Source organism: Tenebrio molitor, chromosome 2 (assembly GCF_963966145.1).
Source record: "Tenebrio molitor chromosome 2, icTenMoli1.1, whole genome shotgun sequence".
Lineage (NCBI taxonomy): Eukaryota > Metazoa > Arthropoda > Insecta > Coleoptera > Tenebrionidae > Tenebrio > Tenebrio molitor.
Genome location: NC_091047.1, coordinates 7,910,777 through 7,932,467, shown reverse-complemented (window position 1 = coordinate 7,932,467; position 21,691 = coordinate 7,910,777). Strand labels below are relative to the sequence as shown.

At 37.5% G+C, this 21,691-nt stretch overlaps 6 protein-coding genes across 9 annotated transcripts in view; 2 read left to right on the top strand and 4 right to left on the bottom strand.

Annotated features, from left to right (window-relative positions):
- The first annotated feature begins 55 nt into the window (after positions 1–55).
- On the top strand, positions 56–2,343 carry LOC138123288 (potassium/sodium hyperpolarization-activated cyclic nucleotide-gated channel 2-like). The gene is made up of 8 exons (XM_069037923.1): positions 56–192; positions 257–376; positions 426–664; positions 716–952; positions 1,005–1,188; positions 1,236–1,360; positions 1,409–1,581; positions 1,631–2,343. Exons 2-8 carry the CDS (start codon positions 350–352, stop codon positions 2,299–2,301), a joined length of 1,656 nt encoding a protein of 551 aa, XP_068894024.1. The 5' UTR covers positions 56–192; positions 257–349; the 3' UTR covers positions 2,302–2,343.
- On the bottom strand, positions 2,279–5,051 carry AMPKalpha (AMP-activated protein kinase alpha subunit). Of its 2 annotated transcripts, none has more exons than XM_069037928.1 (3): positions 3,709–5,051; positions 3,471–3,658; positions 2,279–2,798 (listed from the first exon to the last, which is right to left on the bottom strand). In XM_069037928.1, the coding sequence occupies exons 1-3, from the start codon at positions 4,898–4,900 to the stop codon at positions 2,598–2,600; spliced, it is 1,581 nt and encodes a 526-aa protein (XP_068894029.1). In that variant the 5' UTR covers positions 4,901–5,051; the 3' UTR covers positions 2,279–2,597. The 2 variants fall into 2 exon arrangements, with proteins under 2 accessions (XP_068894029.1, XP_068894030.1); XM_069037929.1 differs by having other exon boundaries at positions 3,724–5,051.
- A 226-nt stretch (positions 5,052–5,277) lies between these two features.
- On the top strand, positions 5,278–8,063 carry Start1 (Steroidogenic acute regulatory protein-like). Its single transcript, XM_069037930.1, has 9 exons — positions 5,278–5,757; positions 5,898–6,073; positions 6,123–6,281; positions 6,334–6,387; positions 6,438–6,570; positions 6,648–6,829; positions 6,880–7,029; positions 7,079–7,359; positions 7,470–8,063. Exons 1-9 carry the CDS (start codon positions 5,676–5,678, stop codon positions 7,672–7,674), a joined length of 1,422 nt encoding a protein of 473 aa, XP_068894031.1. The 5' UTR covers positions 5,278–5,675; the 3' UTR covers positions 7,675–8,063.
- A 28-nt stretch (positions 8,064–8,091) lies between these two features.
- SIFa (SIFamide) lies at positions 8,092–8,518 on the bottom strand. Its single transcript, XM_069037940.1, has 2 exons — positions 8,333–8,518; positions 8,092–8,284 (listed from the first exon to the last, which is right to left on the bottom strand). The coding sequence occupies exons 1-2, from the start codon at positions 8,469–8,471 to the stop codon at positions 8,196–8,198; spliced, it is 228 nt and encodes a 75-aa protein (XP_068894041.1). The 5' UTR covers positions 8,472–8,518; the 3' UTR covers positions 8,092–8,195.
- A 519-nt stretch (positions 8,519–9,037) lies between these two features.
- ND-19 (NADH dehydrogenase [ubiquinone] 1 alpha subcomplex subunit 8) lies at positions 9,038–9,822 on the bottom strand. The gene is made up of 3 exons (XM_069037938.1): positions 9,641–9,822; positions 9,416–9,591; positions 9,038–9,366 (listed from the first exon to the last, which is right to left on the bottom strand). Exons 1-3 carry the CDS (start codon positions 9,767–9,769, stop codon positions 9,144–9,146), a joined length of 528 nt encoding a protein of 175 aa, XP_068894039.1. The 5' UTR covers positions 9,770–9,822; the 3' UTR covers positions 9,038–9,143.
- Positions 9,823–12,594: 2,772 nt separating this feature from the next.
- LOC138123104 (nephrin-like) overlaps positions 12,595–21,691 on the bottom strand; it is a 226,327-nt gene continuing 217,230 nt past the window's right edge. For all 3 annotated transcript variants that reach the window (XM_069037632.1, XM_069037633.1, XM_069037634.1), the window contains 3 exons: positions 20,205–20,551; positions 14,997–15,132; positions 12,595–12,934 (listed from right to left, as the gene is read on the bottom strand). In XM_069037632.1, the coding sequence (XP_068893733.1) occupies positions 12,759–12,934; positions 14,997–15,132; positions 20,205–20,551 (659 nt within the window). In that variant the 3' untranslated portion in view covers positions 12,595–12,758. The remainder of the gene's footprint in view (positions 12,935–14,996; positions 15,133–20,204; positions 20,552–21,691) is intronic.

Here is a 21,691-nt window from a genome sequence, read left to right as displayed (position 1 = left end):
CTATTATCAATTCACTTACTGGAAAATGCAGCGCACTTCTCCGAACACGCGAGTCGCAGCCAGATAACAACATTAACAAGTTATTTATTGTTGTGATTGGTAGTACTTGCTGGTGACATTGGTTAACCTGCTGAGGCGGCATTTTCAAAAATGTATTCTTCTGAATCTTTTTAGAATAGAAATTAACAATAGGTGCAGTTTTAATGGTTTTAATAAAAATAATTTGGATAATTTTACTCGTAAATTGAATTTTTAGTTGGCGTAAATGGCGTTCCTATAGTAAATATTCAAGTCAAGATAAATAAGCAAAAAGTTTAACTTGGAGTAATTTTACTGAATATTCGTTAAAATGACCACTCCGAAATACAACAAAGTGGTGAGTTTGCGTTATGTGCATTTTATTTCCTATCTAATATTGGGACAAGTTCTCCACCTTGGGCCATGAGTGTGAAATGCTGGCGGAGGACGACGAGGTCGAGAAGCGATTTCCTGGTAATACATACTGGGATAAAATAAAACGGGGTTGGATGAGAAGCATTCTGGTGCACGAAAAAATCTGCAAATCGTGTGCGATTCATCTGAGAAGTCACGGGGCAATCGAAAAGGAGAAGCAGCGTCACATCCGATACCACCCCTCAAGCATTCATCCCTTTAGCAGTGCGCGGTAATTTTTTATTTCAAACAAAGTTCAAGTTTTCACTCGTATTTTACGCAGGATTTGGTGGGAACTGTTCATGACGTTTATTTGCTTTGTTCAGTTGATTTTGGTACCGTTGGATGTTGGGTTTTTTGCATTCAATGTGACCATGCCATTTTTTACCTCCGTTTACTTTCTCGCTGTAAGAATGGTCACAGATTTGATATGTTGCGTAGATATCGGCGTCAATTCCATAACAGGCTATTACGACGAGTCGAAAAAAGAAGTTGTACTTCATCACCATAAAATAGTGACGTAACAGAGACACGCTTTGTTTGAACTATGTAAATCACACTTCTTGATGCAGGCACTATTTGAAAACCAGATTTCTGATAGATTTTCTGTCGTCTATCCCGACCCATTTCGATTTATTCATATCTATGAATTATCACTCGCACCAGCGTTTGGAAATAATAATGCTACAGTTGCTCTCCACTCTTAAATATATGCGTTTCTTCACCTTCAACACTCTTGCGACAAAACTCTGCAACGTATTAACAACTATTTGTATCCGACCGTTTCAAAAAACGTTTTGTAGATATTTGGCGTGGATTTCTATGTGCGCCACGGCGTCCTCATGGTTCTCACGATGCTCATATTTTGGCACATACTCTCCTGCACACAAATATTTGGATATCTATTGTTCGATGACAAAAAGAATTAGTATGAATCTGATAAGATTAGAGCTGCTCAGCAATTTTCTTCTTGCAGCGCTGCCTACAAAAACACATCGTCTTTCAAAGCCATCTCGCGGAGCCTCTACGACGGGGCCCTCCTTATTTACACGGCTTCGTACGGTGTCGAAGAGCCAGAAAACAATTACGAATTCATGATGACCACAATCTTGTGGTTCCTCTCCAAATTCGTGCAGATTTACCTTCTAGGTTTAATCACCACAGTTTCTTTGCGCAAAAATCACAAACTATCTTTCAGCGAGGGTCATCGAGTTCTTGAGAGCCAAAACTTCCCCCAAAATGAAGTACTCCCAAATGGTGAAACAACTGGTCGAGTTCATGCGCCACAAGCAGCTCCCCTTATACACGCAGAAGAGAATACTGACTTATTACGAATTCCATTTTCAGAAAAGCTATTTTAGGGAGAACGAAATCTACGCAACTATTTCCGGACAGCTGCGGCAAGAAATCGTGATGCAGACGTGCAGGCAGTTGGTCGAAAATGTGGAGTTCTTCAGAGATCTTCCGTTGAATTTGCTCGTCCGGATAGTGTCTTGCTTGCGTTCTGAAATTTACTTGACCAATGATGTTGTTGTTAAAGCCAACTCTCCTGGGAATTGCATGTACTTCATATCCACCGGAACCGTAGCTGTGTACACGACTTCCGGCAAGGAAGTTTGTCACTTGGAGGACGGCGATCACTTCGGCGAGATCGCACTGGTGAATCCGGAACCGTCTCGAGTCGCTTCCGTTATCGCCGTAGAAACTTGCGAATTGTACAGACTAGACAGGAAGGACTTCATCAAGGCCATACATCCCTATCCTGACTTGTTGGAGAAAATCCAGAAGATCGCCGCTGACAGAATGGAGAAGACGAATCTCATGGAGGAACATTACAAGAGAGACATGGCTACTAAGAGACTATATTAATTTGTAATGATAACCGAATTACAATAAAACTGTTCTGTATTATTTTACAACTTATTTACACAACAAAAACTACAAGATAATAGTAACATAAATATTATCACCAAAGCTAACCAGTTTACAAAACTAATGGCTTTTTAAAAGCGGCTAATACCTTTGTTTCATCTAATTCATATCACTGATAAAATCACTTAAAAAATTACTACACAGCTAAAATCAAACAATCCTTCCAATTATTGTTATTACAGATAGCGATATTAATTTTTTTTTTTTAATTAGTACGATTATTTTGTCTTAATTTAACGGGCTAACTGAATGATTAAGGCGGCGCACATTTCGAAAAATTCCATAGTGTAGTGTCCCTTTGGTTTTGTGTTTAAAGTCGTGTTGCCGGACTGTACTGGGGTCGCCGCTGACCCCAAAATGGAAGTCGCTAGGTTTGACTCCGCCTCTTCGTTCACCAAACTTTTGAAGTCCAAAAGGTAGCTCTTGTAGTCCACCTATGTAATAATAAAACTCATTACACCAACGTCACAAGACTGTCAAAAAAAATGTTTGAATATGAAATGTTATTGGTGAAATAATGTCATAGAAAGTAACGATATGTATTCCAAAATTTGGAATAGTCTATGCCAGAACCAAAAAACACCAACATCGCCTTCAAAACCAAAATTACAACAGGCAGCGCTGTTTGGAGAAAAATGAAAAAGTGGGGTTATGTTATTATTAATGGTTGGTATTGGTGGGATCCACTCATACTCATCGATCACAACCGTTCAGTGGTTGCCAAAACTGTCAAAATTAAATGTTTTGATCAACTATTAAATATAAAAATACCATTTTTAACCAATATATCTTGTTAAGGATCTGTTATCTAGACTCCAATAAAAATTGCAACATGTTTTTTACGTAAATGGATTTATTTTTTAAGTGGTTTGATTGAAAAATATAAAAATTGTTTTTTGAACACTGTAACGATGTCATCGTCATTTTTGATTTCATTAGATTTAGTTTAATTATATTAATAAAAAAATAAATGTTAAGATCACCTTAAAAAACAATGAATTATATATTTTAAAGGACAGTACACGTTTTAATCATATTTGATCTTTGTGGAAAACTTCCAGTTTAATAACATTTTTACCAAACAAGTTTACCTTGAAGTTACTTACCTGATACAGTTGCAAGGACATCATGACGTATCTTTCATGAAGAGGATTCTTGTGGCGCACCCTCACGTGAAACGGATTAATCACTTTCCACTCATAATCCAAAGCTTTCATCGCCCTGTACACCTCCATCATGATGTCATTGGGCTTACTCTGTGACCGAATTCCTAGATGCCACTTTGCCCGCTTGACTGCAACCCAAAAAATTAATTGATCAATACCGTTATCGCTGACGACTTACCTCTTCCTCTGTCACCTGAAGCCGCCTGATTTGACGCCATCCTGTCCCGCAACGGAGCGATCCTTTCTGGATGCGGTTTTAAAGGACTCGATCCAAAATCGCAAGGACTGGGACTGGGGCTCATACTAACAGGCGGGGGACTACCGGCTATGTAGAAATCTTTGAGTTCAGCTTTAGCTGCTTCATCAGCAATGCGTTTGTTGTCGATGATCAAGTGATAAGCTATTGCAAGTTGATCGTGGGGGTTCCCACTCAAGAGAGCGTTGTGTACTTCTTTCTCTTGAACTCCAAATTTGTCACAAACTTCGGAAACTGCGTCTGTGTCGATAACAGAAGAGTCCTGGTCCACAGGTGATGGGAACAGGTAGGCTGGGCAGTCTTTTTGGAACCACTCATGCTTTTTAATGTCCTCGATTGAGGCTCTTTTCATGGGATCAATTTGTAACATTTGGCAAAGCAGGTTTACTACAGATTTATTGAGGTACTCTGGTATAGGGAAAATGCCAGATTTGATCTTTCTGAAGAGGGTGGGGACGTGTTCGTCGTCAAATGGTAAAGTCCCACAAAGCAGTGCGTAGAGAATTACACCACATGACCAAATGTCTACCTCAGGACCAGCATATAATTTGCCGGAAATAACTTCAGGTGCTGCATAGTTCGGTGACCCACAACTGGTCCTCAAAAATTCACCGTCCATCATCATGTTAGACAAACCAAAATCAGCAATTTTGACGTGCATGTTATGATCTAACAACAAGTTTTCAGGTTTTAGATCTCGGTGAACGATCATGTGCCGATGACAGTAATCAACTCCGGATATTATCTGTTGGAAGAATCTCCTAGCTTCGTGCTCTTGCAGTTTCCCATGTTTCACAATATAATCAAATAACTCACCCCCAGACACATATTCCATAATCATGAATATGTCAGTTGGTGTACTGATCACCTGATACAATTTAATAATGTGCGGGTGACGGAACAATTTCAAATTCTGTATTTCTCTCCTGATCTTCCCCACAACATCGAGGCTTTTAATCTTTTGACGGTTCAGAATTTTGACAGCCACCTTATGTTTAGTCACTTGGTGCTCACCAATTTTCACCTTGCCGAAGGTACCGACCCCCAAAGTTTGGCCGAGAAGGTAGTGGCCAATCTTCATTTGGCACTGCGCCCCCTGATTGGAATCCCCCATTTTTCGCGAAGATTCTTATCCAGCACCACTAAAATCGACCCACGTAAGATATCGACAAGCACTCATTGGCCTCTGCCAGGAATTTTACGTATTGAAAGCGTGAATTATAAAATAAATAAAATGCGTATTTCAACAATTCACTTTGACAAGAATGACAGTCAAGGTACACAATTCGCCAAAGTCGAGATTTCAAGGTCACGCCCGATTACGTCCATAAATCTTGTTTTTATCTTTGTGCCGTTAATGTATTTCATTCGAGGGTGATACTAGCTCGTGTGTACATTTTACGACACCTAAATCATGGTCGATCGCGCCTGATTGTAAAAATTGTTTATCGGAAAATTTATTTGTTGCTGCAGTGAAAGTTGGCAGCGCTGCGCCGAGGCTGTCATCGCACAGCAAGGTCTTAAAATTTTCTTTTTATTCCAATTCCATAAACAAATCAATCTTCAATTTTTCGTACATAAACTAGTGAGTTAAATGAGTTTTAATGTAGTGGCTTAGGTTACAGAAGTCGTATTCGTTTTGAATCCCCAAATGATAAAGTCGGAATCATACACAAAACCAAAAAAATTTTGTTGTTGCAATGGGCAAAAAAAATGTTAAGGCCATGTTAACCGTTTGGTGTTTTGCCGAGATATAATTAAATTGCAACTAAATAGTTGCAAATTCTTCAAGAAATGAACCAAATCTCTTGTTGCAAAAGATAGGTTGTTATCTGATCATTTCTGCTCTTTGTTTTCAATTTTAACCAGTTTGTTGTAATCTGGAAAAAATGGATCAAGAAATTCGCCAAGTTGCAGAGCAACTCATACACTCCGGTAGTCACAATATTCAGTCACCTGGAATAGAAATTTGTGAGTAAATTTTGTATTATTTATTTTCCCATAGTTTTAATCTCTTTGTTTATTGAATAAACAAATGATATCATCTGTGGACTATTTACTTGATCAATTTTAAACAATCATTAAGTATTTAACTGTCTTCTTTTATGTAGCTCATTCACATAGTATCCACACAATACCATCCCTCCATCCCGATTATATAATCTCAGAAGACTTATTAGCTGGGCACCGAACCAATGGCAGAATGTCCACAGTCAGAAGATTCTTCTGCATGTTTGTAACGTTTGATTTATTATTTATTAGTCTCATGTGGCTTATATGTGTGATGGTAATATATTTTTACAATACATTTTCCATTTTTAACGTGTGACTTTCAGTTAAAAGGTGAAAACATTATGAAAGCTTTAAATGAACAAATTTATCATTATAACATACACACGTCACTGTTTGATGTTGTGTTGGCCGCGGTTTGTCGTTTCGTAGTACTGCTGCTCTTTTATGGTTTAATTTACATGAACCACTGGTTCATAGTCTCCGTAAGTTACAAAAACTACAATTTTACCAAGTGTTAAATTTATGTATTTCTAGATATCAACGACCCTAACTTGCGTCTTTCTCATTTCAAAAGTTTTCGTGTACGACGTAAGACTTCAATGTTTTTTACGTAGCCATGTCTAAACTAGAGTTTCCAGTGGCCCCATTCGGCCCAACCCGTATTTGAAGTGCTGTTGGTGCTGGCATCGTTTGTACTATCGTGGGGTGAAGCTTGGTTTCTTGATTTCCGCGTGTTGCCGCAAGAGTCTCACGCTCGACGATTCCTCATTTGTGAGTCGCATAAATATTTAACTGTTTTTTAAAATCGACCGTGATTGATTTTGTTTTGTGAAAATGTAAATTTCCAGCTAATTCGGATTCAGAAAGGGCCCCATTAATTCGTAGCTACGTTAATGGATTGCCGTCGTTGTACACCGAGAGTGTCGGCAATTTTTATTCTCCTCTTGGGTCACCTGAAGGTTCGATGTATCGGTTTAATTCGGGTCCCGTGTTGGGTAGGTACCCCCCGGTGCAACTGACGAGTGAGCAAGTAAGACTTTTTATCGCTAGCCGATTATTTTTTAATCAATTGGTCGATAGGAGGACAATTACAAAAGCTTGGCGGCCAGGACGATGCAGGAAGCGTGGGACCTGTTGCACAAGAAAGACTGGAAGCTGGAGAAAGCGTGCGGGTCAGACTCTGTGTACACCATGACAGTGCCTAAGATAGGAAAAGTATTTAAACTAATTGTAACTACCTCGGATGTTGCCGAATCGCGCGCTGATTGATTTTTTTAAGGCCTATCTTGACGTGACTCCCAAATTCTTGCTCGACGAATTGTTTTATCGCGTCGAGACTTTGCCTCAGTGGAACTCCACCTTGCTAGAGTCCCACAAGGTGCAAGTTATCGACGAACACACAGACATCAGCTACCAGATTGGCGCCGATGGCGCGGCCGGTGTCGTTTCCAGCAGAGATTTTGTTAATTTGAGACACTGGGACGTGATCGAGGGTCGTTACGTCATCGCTTGCGTCGGCACCGAGCACCCATCTTTGCCCAAAAATGACAAATACATCAGGTAAGTGAACGCAAATGAATCGCCGGACCGCGGACTAAACACCATGAACTAATAATAATAGTAATGTGAAATCGAAGCGACATTTTACAATATTGAATGCGATTTGGTAGGGGCGAAAACCGCGCTGGTTGTTGGGCGATGCAAGAAGACCCCAACGACCCCAACAAGTGCATTTTCCAGTGGGTACTGAACACCAACTTGAACGGTTGGATACCGCAATATGTTCGAGACACTGCCTTCGTGGGGATGATGTTCGACTACGTGAAGCATTTAAAACAACATATTGCCAAGCAACGTGAGAATGGAAGACTTTAAGATTTACTCCAAGTCCAAAATCGAGTGTAAATGTAAGACTCAAAAATAATTAAGTATGTTACATTTGCTTCCGTACACATACAGTAAACTTCTGACAAAATGAATAAAAACAAAGATAAAACTAATGTTTATTGCGTTGTTTTATTTTGGGAGTACGTTTTTTATTTATTTTTGGAGAATTTATTAATTGTGATCATAATCATGTAATTAAAACGCATTTACTTTCAAAGTGGTGTAAAACGACTGTGATCATTGTAGGTAATATCGAAAAACGTTCACAGTGAGGTGCTTTGTATTGAAGCAATTTGTGAGAACATTTTTTACATTTAAGTTTAGAGAATTCTGTATATTTAAACTTAATTAATGACCAATAAAGTTTTTTTATTGAAGTAGTTGCTCTTTAAATAAAACCTGAACTTCTTTCATTGCATTTATTCGTCTACTAGCTACATTTTTGCCCTTATAAAATAATGGAATAAATTAGGGGGTACCATGTTTCGATGCGTATTGTCCAATAAATTCTATTTTTCTTGTGTGGGGAACCAGGTCTGACAGGCTTCGCTTGCTATTTCGCACATGGCCGAGAGCGCTTTGCTGGCACTGTCGTATTCTAAAAGACAAGACGGTCACTTCCGATTAATCTAAGACACTGTCTTACCATTGGTGGCGCCCCTTTTGCCGAAAATGGATCCGTTGAAAGGCGGCTTTCTGTAAGTTGCTTCGGCCATCACCAACCAGCTGGCCAGGAAGGTGGCGACGATGCAGACGGTCAAGAATTTGGCAAAACCAAGTTGCATGTTTGTTTTTTTGTGTGGTTACTTTTTCGCGTTGTGTTTGAGACTGGTGTTGTGAAGAATCGGCTCAGCTTTTATAGTGGCGATACCACAAAGTGGCGCATGTTCGAAGTTATTTTGTGGAAAACGAATTATGCACCCATTTAACCCTCTATTACGAGCTAAATCTAATAAGAGACTGTATTTCCCACGTGTGTGGAGTTATTTGCTGGGCTGTCCGGTGCCATTTAGGCGATTTTTATTAGATTATTTCAGATTTGTTGTGGGAGACCGCGCAAATGCATTCTACGCGAAATACAACTACCGTTTTGTTTTTTGTGCATTATGCAAATGTTTTCTTTAAAAATCGGTGGACTTGTCAACGTCTAAATATCGAATTGTTTGTACATTTTTTTTTACTTGGTAAAAAGCTTTTAAATTTCCTGTCCATCCCACTTTCCACCTACTAATTTATTTGTCGCCAGTAATTTTTTTTATGGAAGTGCCGCATTAAACAAACTCACTCAAGTTGATTAATTCTTTTTTTCTAAACGTGTATTATCATAGATTACACAAAAAACGACTTCATAAATTCATAATTTATTTATTTACAACATACCTAACAAAAGGGCGCTACGTCATCGCAATATTGTAAATTATCTAATTCAAAATATTGTGACTAACAATCGAAAGTATCTACCACATGAACAGATAACGCGATCCATACTTTGCTGGTGGTTTTTCAGTGCCTTCAGGCAGATAAGGTGTGGCATCTGGATAAACAGCAGGGCCCTCAGCTTCTGGCTTAGGTCTCTCAGTATGATGAACTTGAACTCTTGAGTAATGGTCAAATGGGAGTCTCTCAATTCCCATGTCATCCTTAGCGCATTTATCAAAAACTGCCTGAGTTTTGCGGCATCTAAAATTGTCTATTACAATTCAATTTCACGACTTATTTGGTAACGTACGGTGCGTATTGTTGATTTGGACTAGACTTGTCCAAGCAGTTCATGTATTGCGTAAATTCGCCAGCACAAGTGTTCTTCACTTGGCGGAAAAAATTCAAGGCGCAACTAGTCACCGCCCTGCCTTCTGCGAGACAAGCTCTAGGGTCTTTTAATTCGTTTCTACATAGCATGAATTCCTGAAATTTACGATTTTTTTGTGATTGATTAGGTAACACATAACCTCACATTGTTTTCATGTAAGCACACTCGGCCCACATGAAAAGATGCAGCTTTTAAAACGGGGCCCGAAAGGTTTATTTCCTGGACTGTTAATTCCTCTTCTGTTGGTAAATCAGTATCGTTTGTTATAACCATCGTAAAAAATAGTTGTATTTATTTTATGCAACTGTGGTGCTCTATGCTCTGCACAGAACAATGCTCTGTCTAATGTCAAAGTTGTCAATTCTGCGTTGGCACTGTGGCGCCCTCTTACGAACGCAGGCTTTAAACGAAGGTACAGGATTCGATAGGATGTTGGACAGAAATTTTTGTAAATAGAAACTCCATAATTCTTTACTGGCTAATTCGTCACCTCATTTTATGTCTGTTGTACATATACATAGATTGCTAAAAAGTATGGATACAAGTTTAATGTAATGTATTTAGTGCATTTTGTAGTGTTGGGTTACAAGCCTACAATTTAAAATCTTCCAATCTCTCGCTGGCCGAAGTATAGGGGTTCATGGTTTTTTTCGATTTTTTTTTTGTGGCGAATCCGAACCAAATTGCGATCAGGGGGGCTTTATTTGAAGTCATTCGCAAAGTTGCGTGTCCGCAAATCAGCAACATGCGAACGGTATTGCGCATATCGCTAAGCGACCGTTCACAATACCATTCGCATGTTGCTGATTTGCGCGCACGCAACTTTGCGAATGACTTCAAATAAAGCCCCCCAGTTATTGTATAGAATCAGTTGAATTCAGGTATAGGGAAAGTTCCGGCTATAGACCCTATTTGTTGGTGTGGGCCCCAAAAATATGAGTTTTTTTGTTTTTTTGCGAATTTCTCCAAAACGGAAAAAGCAAGGTAAAATTTTTTCGACACAGAAGAAGCGCGTTGACAAAGGGAATCCAACGGTGCAGAATTCATTGCTATATGTTTCTTAATAAGGGAATTATGGACGTTTAAATGTTTTTCTGGGGTGAAAATTCGATAGGTCCGGTTCGTGTTTTTTTCGAATTTCTTTTTGTTGCGTTGCCAACGTTTAACATAAGAACTTCCAGTTCTTATAAATATTAGATGTTCTGTGGTTCCAGTTATTACCTCCATTTCAATGGTAGCTTAACACTTTACCTTGACGCCTGACCTGAAACGACTGACGTTGCCACTGCCAGTATAACAAAGCTAAAAGTTACCAAAACAGTTTAATAATACGATTCATTATTAGGTATTATAACCTGTTTTCGCTATAATAATGAGCCCATTAGTAACGTAAAGTAGATAAAATGACATTGACGACTACAATTTATTGCTGGCAACTGTACAATATATAATTGATTTCATATAAATGTTCATCAAGTGAGCTGTGCATTTGTAAAAGCACCTTTAATTTAGTTACATTACAAAAGTCACATTTATGAAGGTCATGTCCAATAAATCTTTACTTGCTAAAAATACAAAGACAAAAACAAATAATAATTACTTTAATTTAATCAGTAAAAAGACGTAACATTACTTTTGACATCAGCAATGTTAAAAATGGACAAAAACTGAAAGATTAGTCAAATCGGGTTCGCGCAGGACAAGCAACTTTGAAAGTCAAAGTCACTAGCTTTAGCTTTAATACCAACAGAAAATCAGATTTTCATGGCTTGCTTAGATGCACATTTATATGAAATTGAGTATATTTGTTTTTTTATCTCATACATTTAGCATTTAGTTAACTAGCTTAAATGCATAACACGTAGCTTGTTATTCGGCTTAAGTTTTTTTTAAATTAAATACTTATGACATTTATTAAATTAGGTGCTTATTAAGTGCTAATATTTGGGTCTTGGGATCTTCGGATGTTTCATTTCAAGGTCCCGAGTGTCTTCCTTGAGTGTATCCTTTCTGATTCTTGGAATAGGACGATCTTAATCTGCACAAAATTGTCTTCCTCTCTGTAAAATTTAGCAAATAATACTTATTTTATTTTTAAGTAATAAAATACTGAATAAATAAATTTAACAAATTAGGAATTTTTTTCCAATCAGTTTTTACTGACAAATTGAATTTGATTTCATGTTTTGTTTTTATTTCTAAGCTTTAATATGTTTCTTTTCGTTTGTAACAGTTTGTGCATTTTAGAATTTGCTGATTTGCTCCTCTTGTGTTTATATTTTTGAAAATTCACGTTATAGTTACCATGTTTAACATTGGTAAAACTCTAATTTAAAAATGGTGGATGCGCCGGGCAAACAATAAAACCCTTTAAACTTCTGATATTTGTTAATTGTTAGAGTGATGGAACGAGACATAATTTCACTTTTGAGAATTTATTTGATGAGACAAAGCTAATTAATAAAAGATAAATGTACATTGAGTTCACTTTGATTTCATACAACTTTTATTTGTTTTTAATTGTTTAGTGCTTTATGCTTTTGTCACACACAAAGGAGCAGCCACTGTTGTTCAATAGGGATGATTTTTTTTTATTTACTGTCACAATTAACTGACAATTGTGTCAACGATTTGCAACAGCAGAAATAATTTTTACAAATCGCCATCATAACATTTTATTGTTGGTCTTTATTGCGTTTTGTCCAGTGTTATCGATTAACTCTTCGCAACTGTTCACAATAAAACGCTGTAACGTCATTGTTACATTTTATCAGATAAATTCTGAAAGCGTATTAACAAACGATATGTCAAAAACTGTGGAAGGGGTGACATGCAGAGATCTCTTTCATTCCATTCGCGTTGCGGCTAAAGCTGTAATTGTCAATCGTTTTGTGCAATTCGGTTTAAGTCAATTAAAATAAATTTCTGCAAAATTACTCTTCGATATAAATTAGAACTGTAGGCGGCTAACCACCTAATCATCCCTTTGTGCCGCAGTGTCAGCTGTTTTATTTGTTCATCTTCCCTTTGTTTCGACAGAAATAGCCAATTTGACTATGGTTTGGTTGCGATGATTAAAGGAGAAACAACAAAGGCGATTTACATACACATGTAATGATATTTTATTGACAATGAAATAATAACAGCGTTTAACAGTTTTAGTTTTGATAATGTCAATGCTTAAAAATATGAGATATTCACAAATATCACAGGTGGTATTGGTCCCGGTGCCGAGACTGTTGATTGGGGTCGTTGGGGTAGACTAGACAGAACTCTCTTTGTGCGGGGGTGGGGTCTGTGTGGCACAATTTCGCGACTGCAGAATAGGAGCCCAAGTAACGTGGTAGGGCTTCACTGGCATCTGGGTCGCGCAATTCCGCTTGCTAGATGGTCGGGCCGTTATCGTGTAAGGTACCATCGAGGCATCCAGCAGGCTTTCTGCAAAATAAACGTTTTACGTAACAGAGTTGGTGTCTATTGAGTTTTCATGGTTTTGTTCACTTTATGCTTAAGGATGTATCGGACCTGTCGAAATTGATGAAAATTGATGAGATTGTTATTAAATTACTACGAGTACATAATAGCCAAAAAATATTGAACAAATGGTACAGTCGCGAGCAATAAATTTTGGTCGTCAATGTCATTCTTTGACACAATGGAAATTGCTCCATTGTAAAACGGTCAAAAATATCATAACCTATCATTATGTTTTATAACATTAATTGCCACTTCTTTCTCATTTTTTTGACATTTTGTTGACATGGGCATAATCAGGCGGGGATTTTTTTTAAATTTCTGACATGACCACTTAAATTTATTGCTCGCGGCTGTACCTGTGTTTTATTTTTTTGTTTGATTGCTTAGTTTAACGAAAGTTTGAGAAATTTGATTAGTCAAAACACGTTTCAGAAAAATTAGTTATAATTAACACAAAATTTCGATTTTTTCACAATGCGTTAATTGATGGTTTGTGAAAGTGCGGCAACATTGAAATCAGCTGAGCAAATGAAACAAATTTGGTCGAAATTTTCTACAGTAGAGTCACATTGTAAGGCCCCTTTTGATTGTCGTTGTTCTCATTTAGAGATAGCGAGTGAATGTGAGAATTATAGCGGCCATATAACATTATAACAACACAACTTGGTCGCAACTAACCTCAAACTATGCAAATGACGTTTTTGTGCCAATTAACGAAAAGTGTTACAGTGTTGTCACGTTTAATCCCTTCCAGAGACAGTTAAATATCAATGTTAATAATAGTGAGTGATCAAAATTGGATGAAACTTTTGAAATAAGTTGGGACACATGAGCAGTTGATAAAAACTATTTATTGTCAATAAATAATTGTTATAAAGTGATAATAAGCCCGAGGGAATTGAAAATGCAACCCACAATACATTTGCAAAGTACACCTGTATATCGTCCGCGTCCATATCCAGGTTTACCTTGGAAATGTATTGTGGGTTGCATTTTCAATTCCGTGGGGCTCATTATCACTATAAAAGAGGTTCCAAATGTGATCCCCTGATTGTACAAAGTGTCTATAAAAGAACGTACAGTCGCAATCTAAAATGCTCCATTGTAAAACAGTCCTAAATATCATAACCTATCATCATGTTGTATGACATTAATTGTCATTTTTTCTCATTTTTTTGACACTTTGTTGACATGGGCATAATCAGGCAGGGATTTTTTTTTAATTTGTGACAATCTAACCAAATTTTGAAATGACATTGACAACCAAAATTTATTGCTCCCGACAGTAGGTATATCAAGAGTCCTGTGGAATTGTCGGCTTTATAACTTTATTGTGTCGAACTATGTCGAAACGTAACAATAAATTAAAATTGGGCATCTATTTCAAAAAGGCGGCACAATAATATTTTTTCCAAAGCTGGTTTGACCCGACAATTATTTATAGATGCTCTGTATTGATGATTACGAGACATAGGCCGCAGATATTTAAGAATTTCGAATGTCAGGTACTTTTGTCGAAGATTATATGTCCAATACATCCTTAAATTACTATTATTCAAAATGAAAGAGAGAAAAAGAAAGTCATTACACCTGTTGTGATGCTTGTAGTAGTCCTGAAACAAATATTCAAAAAATTCAAGCTAAAATGGAGTTAGTGTGGCCATTTTGTTGAGACACTGCGGTGGTAAAGGTACGGTTCGGTGGCAAAATGGCCGTCCCCTATTAGAGAAACAACGCACTTTTGCAGTATATCATCGTGCAAGAGAATAAAGTCGTAAGAACATCATTCTTGGAAGGTTTTTTAGCTTCATGAAACTGGGAAGCATGCGTTAAAAGTTGTCGCGTTTTCCGTGTAACCATTACGCCCATGATTAATGGCCCTCTCACTTTGCTATATTTCTAGTTTTCACCTCGGAACCATTCTGTCCTATCGCCTCCTACATGTTTCCTAGTTTAAACGAGTTTTTCCCGAGTTCATAAGAGTGCGGCTATCAGTCAGGGACGACATCCCGGGAGGACTCACCGTTGGTGGGGGGAATCAGGTCGGGGTTGTTGTCGTCTGTAATGGGGTCCGTATAGGGCGGCGGCACCCGGGGATTCAATGGACTCTCTTCCCTTTTAGGGCTGCGAGGACGGCGCTCTCTCACAGGACTGTCCACCTGGAAACAACAAAACTACTGAGAAAGTTCCAATGATTTGTACCGGAAACGGAACGTATTATCCGGGGAGTCCCCCGGGAACGGCCCGACGCCGTCCGATTAAATAATCTGGCAACGTGTGCTGCCATTTCGCCTCGACAATATTCGAATTTAATCGTTTCAGCGAAGAGCACAATGGCCACTCGAGCAATAAAGACGACACAGATCGCACAATTTACGGTTTACGATATGTATCATGATAAACCGGTTCGTAAATTATTCATTCGCCTCGAAAACTGGGGGTGGGTGCGGAAATTCTCTCACAAATGAAAATTTTAATCAGGCTTTTTATCGTAAATTACCTCACTGAATTTCCGTATTGACGATTTAAATTAGAAAGGAGGGAGATTCGTTATCCTTTACAAAGATTTCTTACATAATTTATTACGAATTTACATTTAATGGAAAAAATGAATCCTGGGAAAGATTCGCAAAAATAAATTTACGTGTCGCGCAAAAATCCACTTTGTCAAGATTTGTAGCTTTAATTATAACGTACGGATGTACTTTTGCTAAAACTGATTTACTTCAGCGATCTAACAACACTTTGAAATGCTAACAACTAACAAAAATTCGCCCAGTTGTCGACCTCGACTTCGTCTCGGTCTTCAGTCTTTGCGCTTAGCACAAAAATACTCACTTCTACTCTTAATGATGTAATCTAGAGACAGTAATCACAACGTAAAGATTATTAAACTTCCATTAACTTGGTAGTGGACTTTTTTTCTGAAGTGAACAGTCTTAAGCATAATCCAGTATTTGCCAAAGTTACTGTAAACGCTTGCTTTGCAACACGAATCGTTTGAAGCGAGTAAAAAGAAAAAGAAGTGGATTGGGCAGCTTCGAAATAGTTCAAGCGTGGCCCTATTAATTCCTAGGGTAGCGTTAGTCACAGCTCATGAGAACGGTTGTCTCCTTAAATCGGGGCGAGAGAAAACTTTGCAAAAATCGGGTTTGCCTTTAAGTATACGACGGACAAATATTGATGCCGACATGTTCTCGCATGCATTCACTGGATGCGACACTAGATCTCTGTTCAGTTGACAAAATCAAGTGTAAATGCACGCGGAACGTGAGAATTTGAGAGCAAAATGCACAACCGATGTCATAACCGATGTTGTTGAAACAAGAGCGGCTGTGAGAGGACTCCGATTATGCAGTGATGCGGATTAAATGACAACTTAGAGATAGGTGTGTTGTATTTTTTGACATTGTGTCTATATTGGATTTGGTAATTGTTCACTTTAACTACTTCTGGAATTTTCGCGTTTTTTCTGGCTAGACAGCCTCAGGGCGTCCTCCTACATCGTTTCCCACCAGTCAAACCTTGTGCAAATGAAAATTTTCCTTACCCTTTAGTTATACTAAGACTTGGCGCGACCTTGACACGACCTTGAAACACAACAAGAGAGAAAAAAAAGGCATTTGCACAAGGTTTGAATGGTGGGACACGATCTAGGAGGACGCCCTGAGGCTGTCTATCCAGAAAAAACGCGAAAATTCCAGAAGTAGTTAAAGTGAACAATTACCTTGGATTTAATTGTGATTGTAGTCAGATATCCGCTAGAAAACAATCAAAATCGGCGAAAAAGTGCAGTCAACAGTCTTAGTACTCACCATTCAGTAGTCCTGACATAGAATCAAAAGATTAGAAAAACTCAAACAATTTTATTTCTTATGCTTGTTTCACACGGTCAAAAAAATTGATGAATTTTTTGACCTTGAAATTATTGTTGCGTGTAATACACAAAATTCTCGTGAATAAATTCACGACAATAAATTGATGAATAAATTGTCAAAATAGAACCAGCACTAATTTTTCGTGAATTTTTTTGAGAATTCTAGTTACATTGCGGTTTATAAACTTGTACCAACTTTAGTGTGAAAACTGTCAAGTCACATGTGAGGGTATCGTTTCGGCAACCGGCGTATTATTGTCATCGTTTATATTATAGTGTTTATTTGTTTTGATATTGAAAGGTGAGGTAATTTAAATAATAATATAGCATTGTCATAACATTGTCACCCAGACAAGTTTAGTGGATAAAGTTGGCAACACATTGGCGGTGCAAAAGTCCCTAATTTATTGTGCGCAAAACTTTGATCGTGTAAAACACTTTCACATTTTCAATTTATTCATGAATTAATTTATGAATTTATTCGTCAATTTCTTTGACCGTGTAAAACAAGCAGTTTAGGTGCATTCGGTGTGAGAATGATAAAATTTAAAAAACATTATTTCGTTTTTGTCTCCAGTCACTCATTTAACTCCCTGACTACTGATTTTCTTCCGGAAAATGGGCACCAAAGTGTTTTGTTCATAATAAATTGAAAAAATAAATATCAACTACTGCCCGAAAAGACAGTTGTTTCAATATCTTGCAACTGGCATTAATGGAAATGCAAATCTTGTGAGTGAGGAACTCCGTCCTGATTCCCAGAAGCAGAATAAAGTCTTCTAATGCATTGTGTGGGCGTAAGAGAACTTTTAAATTCATGTCAATCACGGTTTTAAATTTTTCTCTTCTCAAAAGCACGCAACACTTATTTTAGGAGTTTGTAGAAAACTAAGGTTGACAGTTATTGTATCGGGTGTTCATTTAACATAATCCTCAAAGTTGGCGTTGAAGAGTCGATTGTGAACGCACCAGTCGTCAGTCTGCAAGGTCTGCAAAGTAAAAATATAAACAACGCATAAAGTGAGGTTAGATTTAAACAGCAAATCCGAGATCCATAATCCGTGGTGCGTTCACAATCGACTCTTCAACGCCAACTTTGAGGATTCATTTAAACTCCTCGCAAGCTGAGATTAAAGAAGAGATATCAAGGAACAAGTGAGTGCTTGTTGTTCGTCAGTGCTAGCATTTACTGATGAGTTATGAAATCGGAGACATTATTTTTCATTCACCCTTTGCATTAAAAAAAAAAATAAAAATAAAGCATTTTTTTACTTCCAGGTTGCGTAAGAGAATTGAAGTAGATATGGTGATGTAATCGAAAAATCGTGTACGAGATAAGGTCCGATGCAAAACTGATTTGAATTTTTCTTGTTAAATTTTTTGTCTTAGTAAGAGCTTCAGGTCTTTTCTCTTTCGTTCACAATAACTTTTGTAAACATGCACCGATTAAATTTTCCTTTTTACAAAATTCTTGTTAAAATGCGCGTTCAAATGAAATCCTGGGCATGGGGAGGCGTTGGAAACCGTCAATTGTTGTACTTTTTTAAAGCGTAGATTCGTCGTCCGCGCCGATAATAACAAGTCGTGCCATTCGATGTGAAATGGCCACCAGAGGCACTTGGATCAGTTGGATCGCGAATGAATGGAAACTGTAATAACCACGGAAGGTTTACAACTAGAATAAATGTCAACCGTTAATTCGTCATTGATTATCAAAATAACAATAAATACAATACGAACTTCAATCATAATCGGTGCAAATCATTTTGTGATATTAATTTGTGTTCGCGAGAAACAGCTAGGTATAAAAAGGGTTTGAAACTCGAATAAGTATCAATTGTCATTGATTGTCAAAATAACAAATACAATAAGAACTTCAATGACAATAATGCAAATCATTTTGTGATATCAATTTGTATTCGCTAGAAACAGCTAGACATTTAAATTTAGACAATTTGAATAAATTTTTCCTTCTGTAATTTCTGTAATACTATTACAGTTTCCCATTATGCGCGAGGTAGTGACATCTACCGATATTTTGACTTTTTTTCCGGACGCAGAGTTTTGAGCGATTGGCACGACTTGTTATTACGATCAGCGCAGACGACGCGTAGATTAATTGGACCATCATGACAGCTAACCTAAAATTTAGAGCCAAAAAGTCTTTCTTTTTTTCTTTCTTTGCAATGTTTGTTTTACATTAAAAATAGAATAACGTAACTATTCCTATTCTCGAAGCAAATAACTAAGGGCACCCTTTGCTGAAAACAAACATATTCAATTATGTCCCGATTTAACATAAACAAATGTCATTCGTGTCAAACGGCGGGAAATTCAAACTTTACACTGTTCTAAACAGTTTAATTTTTCCAACGCCTTCTAACCCATGATTTCATTTGAACGCGCGATAGTCCGGACTCAAGGGTAATTTTTTTTAATGTCCATCGGAATAGCCGTTTTGGAAATACATGTGCGTAATAATAGTTATTTACAGTAAAAGTCAGGAAGGCAAAGCTTTCGTTCACGCGAATTACGTGACCATGCAATTGAAGTGAACGAAAGCCGCCTTACTCTTCAGTGCTGTATTTGGTTTTGTTCGATACCTCCTTATAAAATGTGTCTGTAACTTTGTATTCAAAATTTTAAATAAAAATAAATCACATTCTGGAAATAGTGGAATTGGATGAGTTATATTTATGTTCCTGATGATGTCCTGGAAGAGACAAGTGCCGCGAGGTACCAAATGTTGCCTAAAAAATCAAAATTACGTTATCAGAAGGAATTGGAAAAATTATGCGTGAATGAAAACCAGTGAGTGAAAGACAGTGAGCGAAAAACGGTGAGCGAAAGTGAAGTGAACGAAAGAGAAACCTTCACCCACTGGTAACTATGGATACAGACTCATTTTCTAGGGAGGTATCGAACAACATTTTTTTAAGATAGCTTTGAATCGTGGAAGTGATATCGCTATTTTACTTTTATTAAAATTTTTAAAACAAGCTGTTGTTTTCAATATCTAGTATCCAATCCCGCAGTACAACGTACAGTAACAGGTATTCAGTAAATGAGATAAATGAATTAATAAAATTACCATTAATATTAAAATATAAATATTTCATTGTGCTAAATTAATTGCATAAAGTAATAAACAAACATTTTCAATTATTGCAGCATGAAATACATAATTATGTTACGAATCCATTTTAAATAGAGTCTGCTAGTTGGCACGAAAATAATGAACGGTGACAATTGCAGCCAAACTAAACAATGCCCTGCAAAAACAAACACTCGCCCTGTGCCAACATTATTCAAACACATTTTGACAGTTTTGAAATATCTAGTTCCAACCCTCACCCGAAATCTTTTGACGACAATTATGATCGCTCCAATGGCACCGGCGACAATCAGTGTAGAACCTGCGGCAAGTAAAATGTAGAGCCACGGTCCAGTTCCAGATTTCTCTCCGTCGGAGGGTCCCGTGGACCTCCTCTGTTCCTTCAACCCTGGAGCGGGCAGGGTGCGAAACACGATCGGCGAGAGCGTCTTCGCCCAGCCCTTGGAATTGAACGAGTACACCGTCGCGGAGTAATCTTGAGCAGCGTCCAGGTTGGTGACGGTGAAATCGGGCACCGACGACGTAGACATGTTGGCGATGACCTCATCGCCGGAGCTCAACAGCATCGTGAATTTCTGTCGTAAACCTGCAATAAACGTTAACAAGAGTTAAATCAATCCGCATTAGCGCGACGACTGCGTTTAATAATTGCAATCCAGACGGTTGAATAAGTTGAAGTGCACTTACATGAAATTTAGATTAAATCCTGATCCAGAACAATCCCCTTTGTGTTATGGACGAGGCTAATTTACTAGCTTTATTGTACGAAATTTATTTGATTTATTTTCCATTAGGTTTGAGCGTAACGCGATTCAGCCAGTATCTGCACGAAATTAAATTTACAGCATTCTTTCAGCCAATGGGATACACTTGTCATTTTCCTATCAAATTGCCAATGAATAAGCCAATTAGCACGCACAATTGCTTCCAATTTTGCATCACATCTGACTCGTTAATGTCATCGCCTGTTCAACAAAGTTTCTGACAACCAGATGAAAACTATTAAAGTGCATGTGTTTCATCGACTGACAAATGCAATGTAAATTTGATGTTGTTTCAAAGCAAAGATGAATAATTGTGTAGTTAAGGAAGTACAGAGAGCAAATATCAAGGCACACAGAGGCACCGAGTCGCCACATCGCACCATTGTCTCAATTATTAATAAACTAAAGTTTGAAGCAATTACAATTCTCTTAAACTTACCTCGTAGGAAGCATGAAACTATTAGTTGCTCCGTCTTTAGTTCAAATTGTCCGTTTGCGGTTGTGTAAGAGGGTAACTAAGAAATTTCCCCAAGAGAATTATTTTGTTTAAGGCTGGGTTCAGAATGGTGTTCTTATATTGATCAGTGTCTTTAAGAATCGTGAAATCGTGGCACAAAAGCGGTAATGCTAAAATAATTCTTAATTAAAACTGAATAAATTCAAATGAGATAAAGATGAATAAGTCTAATTATAAAGTCTTTGAGTTTCTAAATTTTGAAACAATTTCTCTCGTTCGTGTTTTGTAAACAAATTTGGAAGTTTAGAGGAATTCTGTTCAGTATAATACACGAATAATTACTTTGCAAGTATAAAAAATGTACGTTGAAAGGATTTAAAATGTTAACTAGTAGTACTCGAGTTTGATATATATTTTATTGGTGATAACTTTTTATTTTATTCCACAGTGTTGGGAAATTTGATGTAATTGCTTTTATATGATGGAATTTAACCTACAAAGTAGC